We start from the raw sequence: 12,042 nt of genomic DNA on the forward strand, positions 1-12,042 counted from the left end.
TTCTGTACAGTACGCTAGCGTTCTTGCTGAGCTGCTGTCACTGCTCTGAGCTGTAAATGTCATGCTAGCATGATTTCCCATCGGTCTCGCGCACCATTCAGTGTGGTGAGGTGCCTATTAGCTGCTGGGGTGCCCAGCAGGAGCTGCTGCACCCAAGTATAGTTGAAACACCATGTTGTTATCACAGCCAATGTTGTGGCCTTTGGCCAAAAATGCCAATATTTTCGGTAATGGTAACATGTGTTCTCTGTAGGCCTGCTTCCAATGTAGCCATATTGATTGACATACCATTCTTAATGAAGAGGGAATTTAAATGATTACTGAATGGTTTTCTAAATTTAGTTATTTCCTTCTTTAACTCCTTGTATCCCATGCTGCTCGTAGTCAAAGCAGATATTTAATGGTTGGTTTCCTTTTAGAAGGTGCAAAATGATACAGAAAAAAGAAAACTACCCTAATGAACCTTATTTTTTCAAGAAAATTAATGTACACATATGTGTATGCTAGAAATACAGGGTTACTCTTTGTAGTACCTTTCGAAGCAGTTTGCCGGTCCATCTTATCAATGCACCTTGCACTGAAGCCTTGTTCTGTGCGTGCTGGTATCTGCCTGTCTTATACAGATATGTATAAATATTCTCCGCACCTGCAAAATGATGTGTTGCTATAAAACCAAACCATTATTAATCTTGTTTACACACACACTTGCACGCATGCATACGCACACACATGCAGGTTGTCTCACATAGCTTGAGCCAGAGTTTTAAAAAAATGAAAGGCACTCCAGGTGCGAATTGAACTGAATGTATAATGGTGGCACTGGCCTAGAGTTACTCAGGCTATTTTTAGGTTTAGTTAGGTTTTAGGATTAGTTAGGTTTAATTAATCAAATTTTTAAGTATTGGCTGCAGACCCCAAATGTGATATGCAAAGTTGTAGAGCACCTTGGGAAACCTCTCAATAAATTGTTTTCCAACTCGATATATCCCATGTGGTCCTTTTTCCCACATTCCAAAGAATGCCCATGAAATATGAAAAAATGCCACGTGACGGGGCGCTTGTGCACTGTTATTGTGCTGCCCCCAAGCGTGCGATGAGTGAACAAGGTCGGCTGCAGCGAGACTGGCCCACGACAGTGCGTTGTGCCTGGTGTAGGTATCTGAGCATGCAGCTCTTATCTCATGACGGTGCAAATGCATGCCGAGCGTTGCTGAAGCGCTAAAGCGTTTAAGGCCATGAAAAAGAAAAGACGAAAGCAGCATTTTGATTCTGCTTGAAAGAAGGAAAGGGGGAAGCGCATGGGAACGATGGAAGGCGATGACAGCTGTTACAATTTTGCCTTTGTACACAAATGACCTTGTAGTAGCTTTCGAATTGAATGATGTAACTACAGCTACCTTAGGGCTTGAATAACAGTGGATAAATCACATGGGGACAAAACTAACTAATAGTAAAAAAAAGCCTTGGCTATATTCAAGGAAGATTATGCATGTACCCTTCCCCTGGATTTGTCCAGGGGAAGGGCACCCAAGCAGTGTTAGATTTCTCTGATCTATTAAATTCTATGCTAGATCGCAACCGGGTAGCTTGTGCTCTCTTTATGGATGCCTCCAAGGCATTTGAGTGTTTGTCGTGACACTTTGTTACAGAAACTCTCTGCTAGGCCTTCGTGGATCATTCTTGAATCTATTAACTTTCTGCAGGATAGATGACAGTGTGTAAAAGTGGGTAATAGTTTAAGCGTTTGGAGTCCCTCAGAGCTCGATATTAAGCCCCCTGCTCTTTAACATTTGTGTGAATGATTTGTCCGATGTAGCAGGTGATCACATATATAAATACGCCGATGATACACTTCTTGTATCCTGTGCAACTAATCTCTGCGTCTGAAATAAGGTAACTAAAGCTATGGACTGGTTTGGGGCGAATTTAATAAACATCAGCCCTTCTAAAACACAACTTGCATGTTTCCATAACCCCATGAAAAAAATCCTGCCTTTGAAACCGTTATTCTTACGCACATGTGACTGTTATACATGCACATGTCAACCGGTTAAATATGCACCTTCTGTTAAGTATCTTGGGTTGCGTTTTGACTGTGATCTTTTATGGAATTCGCATTTGTGCCACCTCTGTAACAGGTTGCGCGCAATCTCCTGTGTATTATTCAATATGCAATCTCTTATGCCAATCTCAGTGCAAAAAATATTGTGAGTGCTTTAGTCTACAGTGTGCTACGTTATGGCTTGACTGTTTATGGTCACTGCACCCTTAGATGGAGCTCAAGAATTAACTCAATTTTATGTTCACTGTTGTCAGTAATGGCGTACGATCTGTGTCCAAGGAAAGATACAGATGTCTTCAAGTTGTTGAATTTGCCAAACTTCACTTCTCTGATTGTAGAAAGTGTTGTAATTAAACACTTCTGGAATAATGATTTTAAGATACGGTATACACCAGCCCGTTCCCTGAGGCCGAAGGAACTGTATGTGATCCCCAAGACGGCAACAAATTATGGAATAAGAATGCGGCAATATTATGTTCCAGCCATATTTAATAAATTGCCAATACCTGTGTTTGAAGCTAACACATCAAGTGGGATCCAAAAATTATTCGGGATTTTCGAAGTTTAAAAGAACATTTTGTATAACATTTTCAATATTTCGTTCCGACCCGCTAAGAGCTAACTCTGCTAATAGCCATTGCAATTTTCTGTGACCTGACTGTCAGGCACTGCCAGTCAAGCCCTCTGCGGCTTTGGCAGGCCTGCTATTTGTATTTTGTTTTTCTTTATGCACAGTAAAGATTGTATTGTACGTCTTCTTCAGGCGATGACTCTTTTCGCACTGGCCCCGTCTGCTCTCCTTCTCACACGTACTGTCTACCAGGCGTTCTTTCTTGCACCCCGCACGTGCGCATTGCTGCGTGGTCGCAGTATTGGGTGGCCGCGTCTGGCTTCACACTTGTCCACCGTGACTGGCACTTGAGTCTCTGAGAGAGTGTGCCCGCAGGCTGTTCCAGTTTACCAGAGGTAGATCATACCTTATGTACCTTGTTTGAGCCAATCCTAGTGAACTGCAATATATCCAGTGCTCCTCAGGCGCCCGTATCCCAGCATGTCCTCCACAGCAACACTATTTGGCTGTGACCAATGTTGAGCAGCAGGTATGGCTTACTCCAATGAGGAAAGAGCAGATATGGTTTTGGCTCTAGGTGTGTCAAGTGGACATAGAAGGCGCGCAGTTGAGCTGTTTCAATGCTGGCATCCGGGTACGCGTCCGAGCTCAATGGCGATTGCGCGTGCATATGAAACACTGAGACAGACTGGGACTTATACGAAGAAACGACATAAATCTTCAATCCTTGGCGAGGACGTGGAGACAGATATTCTGTCAGTTTTTTTCAGACCCACATGCAAGTGTTTGTAGTGTGGGTGCTGAAGCTGGAATGCCAGTCTTCAGTGTAGAGAGTACTTAAGAAGAGGCAACTTCATACCACATGCAGCTGCACCAGATGATGGAGCCCCGTGATTTACAAAAATGAAAGGACATTGCAAATGGGATTATAATCATGATGGAAGAGGACCCAGGCTTTGTCAATAAAATACTGTGGACCAATGAAGCTATCTTCTCATGTAATGCCCAAGTGAACATCCACAACGCTCACTATTGGAGCTACGAAAACCCTCACTGGGTTTTGAAGACATCACCAATATCAGGGGTCAGTTAATGTGTGGTGTGGAATTTGTGGTGGCACTATCACGGCCCCGGGGTTTTCAATAACATGCTTACAGGCAAAAGATAAGTCAACGACATCCTTGATGGGTCGCTTTAGGATTTTCTTTGTGAAGTTCCATTGGCTGGGATCAAGGATATTTGATATCAGCATGATGGTGCTCCCACACACGGCGGCAGCACAGCTTGCAAATGGCTGCATGAAGTATTCCCGCAGCAGGGGTTGGCCGGCACGGTCGCCAGATATAACTCCTCTCGATTTATTTCTCTGGGCTACGTCAAAGATCAAATATACCGGACACCAACCACAACATCAGAGAACCTAAAAGAAAAAAATAAGACAAGTCTGCAACTCCATCCCTGATTCCATGATAAAGAACGTCTCGGAAAATGTGCCTATGAGATGACAAATGTGCATTGCAGCAGATGGTGACCTCTTCGAACACACATTATATATAATCATAGGGCGCTTTTTGGATTGAAGGTCACTGGAAAATTATTCCGGACCACCTAACGCCGCCTCCCAACCCAACCCCATTACACTCTGTTGGCAGGCTGCCAGCTCTTGCCCATTTCAAGCATAAAAGAATAAAGCTATGTTCTTTTTTTCTTTCGTGACGCTTTAGCGCTTCGGCAACACTTGGCCAGCAGCATGCATTTGCACCGTCATGCGATTAGAGCCGCATGCTCAGATACCTACGCCAGGCATAACGCCCTGTCGCGGGCCAGCCTCACTGCAGCCGACCTTGTTCATCCATCGCATGCTTGAGAGCAGCACAATGACAGTGCACAAGCACCCTGTCACGTGGTATTTTTTCATATTTCGCGGGCTTTCTTTGGAACACGGGAAAAAAGGACTACATGGGATATATCGTGTTGGAAAACAATTTATTAAGAGGTTTCTCAAGGTGCTCTACAAATTTGCATATCACACTTGGGGTCTGCAGCCCATACTTAAAAAGTTGATTAATTAAACCTAACTAATCTGTTTGTTAAGGGGAAAATAAAAAATAGCCTTAGTAACTCTAGGCCAGTGCCACCATTATGCATTCGGTTCAACTTGCGTCCGGAATGCCTTTCATATTTAAAGCGTTGGCTCAGTTTATGTGGGACAATATATATATATATATATATATATATATATATATATATATATATATATATATATATATTGACACGTGTACTTATCTTTATCGGGCAACCACGTTTCGCCGCTTAACAACTGTAATCGCACAGCCAGGGACGCGCCTGCATGTATCAGACGTTTCTGGAAAGTTATCGACGCTTCTATCCGCGTGTCCGTTGTCGCCGAACCTTGTGTTATCAGATTTCATCGCGTGACACGAATGGTGTAGAACTTTGTGGAAGACACGCGGGTCCCATCAGTTAATCTGGAACATTCGACGACTGATCTATAAAAGCCGACGCGCTTGACCCGCTAATCAGTTTTTCCGACGATCGCCGACCGTGTTCGCCGCTATCGTTGTGCTATAAGTGTAGCCTGTTTTGTGGGCACAGGTTCGCCCAATAAAAGCTAGTTTTGTATTCCACCGTATTGCTTCTTTCTTCACCGTCACTACCACGTGACAATATATATATATATATATATATATATATATATATATATTGAAGAAAAAAAGTATGACGTACGTTGGATTTGCACAGTATATTTCACTTACGTTGCTGCTGGTGGACCAGCCTTTGTCAAAGTGGCGTGGACAAAGGCTGGTCCACTATATATATAAATAAATATAAAATCCATGCCTTCAAATTGATATTGTGTTGCACTAAAAACCATAAGCGCTATTACATCTCGTTGCATTTTGTATACGGCCGCACAGTGCTAAACGTGAAGGTCCGGAACCCCGCTTTTCCGACTCAACATATGTGGACACAACGCATTGTGTGGTGCAAAAAAATAATCATCTCTTCCCCGACCAGATCCCTGATGTTGCCCACGCTATTTATGCGGACGACATTATTATCTGGTCGACATGAGGTTTCGACGGAGATATCCAGGACCGACTGCAGCAAGCAGTCGATACAGTTTCCGAGTACGCGAGAAAATGCGGCTTAATATGTGCTCTGGAAAAGTCGGAGCTCATAATCATTCGCCCCCGGAGCCGTTCCTCTACTCCCCCTATCACTGTGCACGTGGATGGCACACCGATACCACAGATTGATCGTGCTCGTATCCTCGGCCTACACGTCCAATCGGATGGCAGGTCAAACTACACTGTTTCCCTTCTATCCAGACAGACTGAGCAAATTCTGGCCATGATCCGGAGGGTCTCCAACAGGCGCTCGGGCCTTCGAGAAGAGGACCTGCTGCGCTTGATGGAGGCACGCGTGATCAGCCGCCTTACATACCATCTCCCATTTCAGCGGTTGACCCAAGCGCAACAACTTCGCATAGACGCAATGATTCGCAAAGCGACGAAGCTGGCCCATGGCCTCCTAAACTATACTTCCACACACCGTCTCTTTAACTTAGGGACACATAACACACTAGGCGAGCTGCTAGAGGCACATTGGGTCAGCCATCACCAGCGCCTTCTACTCACTCCTACTGGCCGCCATCTTCTCACACGGCTAGGATACTCTGTCCCACCCCTTGAGTCTGAAACCCGTCCAGCGATCTTGTCGTCAGCAATACGCCAAGCACTAAGTATTCATCCATTGCCACGTAATATGCAACCCGAGCATGACAAAGGGCGGCGCAAAGCCCGTGTACGATACATTGGCCGCATGCTTGCAAACATCCTGGAAACACATACTTTATACACGGACACATCACGCACTCAAGGGGGCTATACCGCGGTAGTTTTGGATGGCACCGAATCCCTGAGAGACTCTGCTGCAATGCGCGGAACAAATGCCGCTTACGGAGAAATTCTCGGTGTTGCTCTTGCAATTCGATACGCCATCCGTGTTCCTGAGGAAGTGTATATATTGACGGACTCGCAACAGGCATGCCGGGCGTTCCTATCAGGACACGGCATCCCGAGAGCGGCGCACCAAATTCTCGAACAGATCCCGCAAAATACACCAACCACACCTCCCCGCATCCACTTACTCTGGACCCCTGGTCATACCTCGCTGCCGGGTAATGAACGCGCACATGCGGTTGCCCGAGAAATTTCCCTCCGGGCGACTCGGCGTGGTGAGGCGACTAGTTCAGAGTGGGGGGATCCCTTGCTCCGTTACAAAGACATACTCCGTCATTATACACGCATTCGTCGCACCCACGCCGTACCACCGCCGTCCTTCTCGCGGGAGGAAGCAGTGGCATTACGCCAGTTACAAACCGCAACTTTTCCAAATCTTGTCTCTCTCAATAAATTCTACCCACACTGTTATGCAGATCGTTGCCCTGGCTGTGGCAGCTCGCCCACAATCTTCCACGTCACAATTAAGTGCACTGCAAACCTCTTTCCTCCCTTGCCAACTCTCCTTTACCCCCTACACAACAAAGAGCTGTGGGACGATGCCCTCTGCGACGGACCTCCCGAGGTCCTCCGAGCTGTGATACAACAGGCTCGAAACATCGCCGGAATCATCTTGGGGACCCTGGACTGAGGGTTCCTCCCACACTGCTCTCGCCATTCAAATATTATTAATAAAGATGTTTTACTCTCTCTCCCTGAAGCTTTACGTTAAAATAATTTGTGCGTATTGCTTCTGCATACTGGAAATATTACAATGGAATAAACAAAAAATACTTCATGACAAGTTGGAAGACAGTTCAGATAGATACCGAGTCGGGCACCCTGAGGGAGACACCATCTTTCTTTCTCTTGCTGCACTGCTTTCAAGACAGGTAGTGCCATCTATTACATATATTTTGAAACGTCCAAGTGCAGCCTAAAACGAACGTGGTATTTGAAAGTTCGACATTACACACGAGATTAGCAGCATTATTTTACATTATGGCAGCATTTGTTGCCACTGAGATGCCAAGGGTTAAATACTGGTCTAAATACTCTTGGGGGATGTTCACTAGATCACACGGAGGAGCAGATGTGTTATCTCCAAGAGATATTTTTGTTGTAGCAGCATTGTGGGGCTTACTCTTCTTTACTGATAATATTGCACTAGTCGCTTCAGTATTTATGGCAGGATAAAATGAGGAGGAAGGGCTGCAGACTCACGCATGCATACTCGAGGAATGGTCAGACTGTTAAAGTAGTCATTGGATTTATTATCTGTTGCTGTTAATATGGTTTGGTTCCTTTTTTTCTTTTTGAAGAAGTACTCTTTCTCAGAATAATGAGGTCATAACTTCTTGCTCTTTGCAGTGAGCTTCAAGTTTGATGATATAGGGGCACTGTTGCAATCTTCTGCATGTGTTATTTTTATATGGATCCCATGTGTGTATCACAGCTTCTTTTTACTTGCGACAACTTTGCTGGCTGAGCCTTTCGTGGTAGCGGTCGATGGAAAACAAAGCATTCATAACAGCAGTGTAAACCGGTGCCTATAAACAGATAAGCAACAGGGTCAAACCTTTGGGTATGTAAAGCACATGTGTGTGCTTGCATTTATTTTGTCTTCCTTAAGCAACAGGAAGGCTTTTGAGATTTCTACAAAGGGGAGCATCAACACAACCGAAGAAAAAGCTGCTCATTCTTGTCCCTTTCTCATGGGAGGTGCAGAAGCTATGTATTTTATTTGCTCATGCACCGCTATATATAACTGCATGCGCAAAAACACAGCTCACTTGAGCATATCTTGAGCTTGCCTTACTAGCCAACTCGGTTTTATGCTTTACAAATCTTTCTCACTTATCTCAATCTTTAGTGGCTTCGTAGGAATTTTGCAATTCAACCAGCATGTGTAGCAGAGTTTGATACGATCGTTCGGCTATCTTGAATGGTGCACATTGAACAATATTGCATTTTTTATACATGAATGAAAGAAACGCAAGCCTGCGACACAGCCTGGGTGGGAATACAAACACAAATGAGTTTGCTCTTTCTTACATGTACTGTGCCAATTTGGGGCCATTGTTTTAAAGTAAAGCCTTTGCGCAGGTGTTGAGGCGGGGCAAACACGTGCTGCCACACCTGGGTCGGTTTTGCCTGGTGAGCACCTTCCTGGAAGATGGCTGCCGCATGTGGTACCAGTGGGGGGACCAGCGGGACTACATGAACCACTCGTGGGGCTGTGGTTGGTTTCTGGCCTCCCTGTTTGTGCTGGTCAACCTGGTCGGCCAGCTGGGGGGTTCCATTGCTGTGCTGGCGCGCTTCCACGTCGTGCCATCCTGCGGCCTCCTCTTCTTCATCGTCGTGCTGCAGGTGAGGCAGTTTGGTCACTCTGGTTCACATGCGAGACCCGAGTGGTTTCCTCATGCCTGTTAGTAGCTCAGTAGCAGAACCTACCTCATCCGACTTCTCACCGCGTTCAACCCGATTTATGATTTCGAGCTTCATGACAAAAGGCGAATTCTGCCACTTCATCACAGCAACACTGCGGGAGAAAGCCCACAAAGTGCAAACACAATGAACCAGAAAAGCAGTGAGACAACTCGCACTTGCGCCATCTTGCACAACGAGGGCACAAGAGCCTCTGATTGGCTGTCTGAGCAAGCACTGCGGTTGGGCCAGGATCATTTTTTGCAGGGGGGTGTCGACGGCTCGCCTGAGGCAGCACGGTCACGGTAGCGGTTGGATGGAGCTGTGCCGTTGGGTTTTCCCACCACCACAAGGGAAAGCCAACTTCTGGGGGCACTTTTCCGCCGCTTGAAGTTCGATATATCAAGAGTCACTGCTATTTTTGTTCGATGTTAGCATAATTTTTGCTATATATATACTCATTGTAACTATACCGTGTTCAGAAATTGTTCGATATATAAGATAATTCAATGTAAATGGGTTCGATATAGTCAGTTCCAAGTGTACTTGTTTATGTTAATTTCGATGTCTTTATTGTTTTTGCAATCGCCTATGGATTAGACAGCGGTATACACCAAGTTTTGCCATTTTACAACATACCGCAATCCTTATTTTAGATAGAAGCAACTTTAGATATAACAGACATTTTTTTCTATATTATCACAGTCTGTTGAAACGAGCATCGACTGTATTGCCACATGTTGTTTTAAAATGAAGCTTTCTTCTGCGATTGCCGCCCATCGCTGCCATCATGTTTCTCACTGAGTAGGCTAAGTGCATACCATTTCGCATTCACGAGACGATGTCTAGAGAGGCCTAAGTAATGGACACTTGAAGAGGAAATTGCATGTGACGTAGCAGTGGTGTGTCAGTTTAGCATACGTAACTGGATATGCCCAGTCCTGCGCATTGCCAGGTGGTGCCACTGCATCCAGGACTGCGGCCGAAGGGGGCGGTGCTTTCAGCCGCTGAGTGTAGCATCTTGGCCAGTCCAAGAGGCCCACTGTCGGCTATCGGAAAGTGCCATGACACAGCCGCCTTGGCGTTTGTTGGGCGAGGGTGTCTCTGCTTCCAGTGGCAATTCGAAAATCGTCGCTCGACATTGGCACAGCAGTGCTTGTCATGGCAACAAACAGTGAGTCTTAGGATGCAATCTTCCATGGTGCTAACCTTAAGGAGGAAAAGATCTTGTTTATAGCAAGCGTCGTCTAAAAAAGTCTAGGTGGTTGTGGCTTCAGGCAGTTTCAAAATCACTGGGAAATACTTTCCCTGCTCCAGCGACAAAGCAGCAATTTATTCTACAGCTTACTTGACATGCACATAAGGCTTTCCAACAACTGAACAATTCAAGCAGGCCATGCCTGTGTCGCGAGAAAGGCACTGTTGCCCTGCATGCTCGCAAGTAAAACACAAGCTAGCAACATGCCTGATGTCTGCATGAAAAGTATATTGGGCCTTAAATACCGTATTTATTCAAATCTAGGCCGATAGCTTTTTTTCATATAATCTTGTACCAAACTCTAGGGTCAGCTTAGATTCGAGGATTTTAAAAAACTTGCCAGTTTATGACTAAAAAGTGAAAACTATGGTGTATAGCTAGTGCCATCTGGAAATGTCAGTATTGCAGCTGCTATTAATCGTGCCAGTAGCCAGCTGAAGTGCACGAGTGACGTCGCTATTTTGACCTGTGCGGTATCGGCGTGCGGCGTGGCACATAGGGTGGCGTTACGGTAATGGCACCAAACAGGCGATGATTTCAAACTAAAAGTTGTGCTAGCCGTAGAGGCATCATCAAATGTTCAAGCCGGGCTGAACTTCGGCATCGATGAAAAAAACGTCTGTCATTGGAGGGGTAGCAGGGACGCTTTTTGCATGTGCCGCAGTGAGGAGATGACAGCGATAAGGAAAATAAGCGCGCGATAACAGAGAGGAGCTGTTCACTGAGATCGCGCCGCGTTGCAAGGCGTGCAAGCCATGCCGCACTGTCTCCGCATGCATGAGTGCGCTGACGTGAGCCTGCATGCGTTGCAAGTGTGCGTGTGGTCTGGCTAGCAGCGATGATAACATAGAGTGAGCTCAGCATGTTCATATTAAATAAATGCTGTTTTTATTTTGTGAACGCTGTCCTCACTTTTTTTGTTCAGCCTACATTCGAGGTAAGTTTGTTTATTTTTTCTGGCTTCGGAAATTCGGGGGTCGGCTTAGTCTCGGGGCAGGCCTAGATTCGAGTAAATACGGTATTCACAAGTTGAAAGCAGAAATAAGCAAAGCTAGAAGAACTTGTGACTAGCCACTGTACTTAAGAAAATGCCAAAAGTCCATTAGTCAATGTCCTCCCTCCAGAAATGAATGACCTTTCAAACCAACTGAGATAAACACATCCTGACGTGAACGAAAAAGTGCTGCTTTTAGAATGGGAAAAAGACAAAACACAGTTCCAAATTTTATTGTCCGACAAGGAGGACCGATGACGATGCGAAGGTTCTCATGTGCAGCGAATCAGTTTTTTATGTTTTGGTTCGGGAGGACCTTTTTACAACCATTGTTGGCTGGAAACTTACGGTTTGCCTTTGTCCAATCATATACTTCATTTACTTGGCATTTGTATTGAGGTGTAGCGTACTGAAGCACATCCATCATTTTGGAATGCACCGCCTCAGCGATCCCAAAACATTGCTGTTGCTTTGAAAAATGCAGTATTTCATATGTGCAAGTAACCGCCTGGCAGAGTGACCAAGGCTACATATTGTGGAATGTGTACAACAGGACTACGGCCTGCAAGGCATTGACATATCACTGTTAGCACCGCATGCATGTGTTTGCTTGTTCCAAAATGTTGTAAAACAATTAACGCTTGTTTAAAGGGACACTAAAGGCAAATATTAAGTCGGTGTGGACGGTTAAAATACCTTTACAGA

The 12,042-nt window shown here is 45.3% G+C and overlaps 1 protein-coding gene across 1 annotated transcript in view; it reads left to right on the forward strand.

The window, feature by feature from the left end:
* Surf4 (Surfeit locus protein 4) overlaps nt 1-12,042 on the forward strand; it is a 132,446-nt gene that overhangs the window by 23,391 nt on the left and 97,013 nt on the right. Inside the window, exon 2 of the mRNA XM_050168366.3 lies at nt 8,765-9,028. Within this exon, the coding sequence (XP_050024323.1) occupies nt 8,765-9,028 (264 nt within the window). The remainder of the gene's footprint in view (nt 1-8,764; nt 9,029-12,042) is intronic.

This window comes from Dermacentor andersoni, chromosome 1 (genome assembly GCF_023375885.2).
Source record: "Dermacentor andersoni chromosome 1, qqDerAnde1_hic_scaffold, whole genome shotgun sequence".
In the NCBI taxonomy this organism is placed as follows: Eukaryota; Metazoa; Arthropoda; class Arachnida; order Ixodida; family Ixodidae; genus Dermacentor; species Dermacentor andersoni.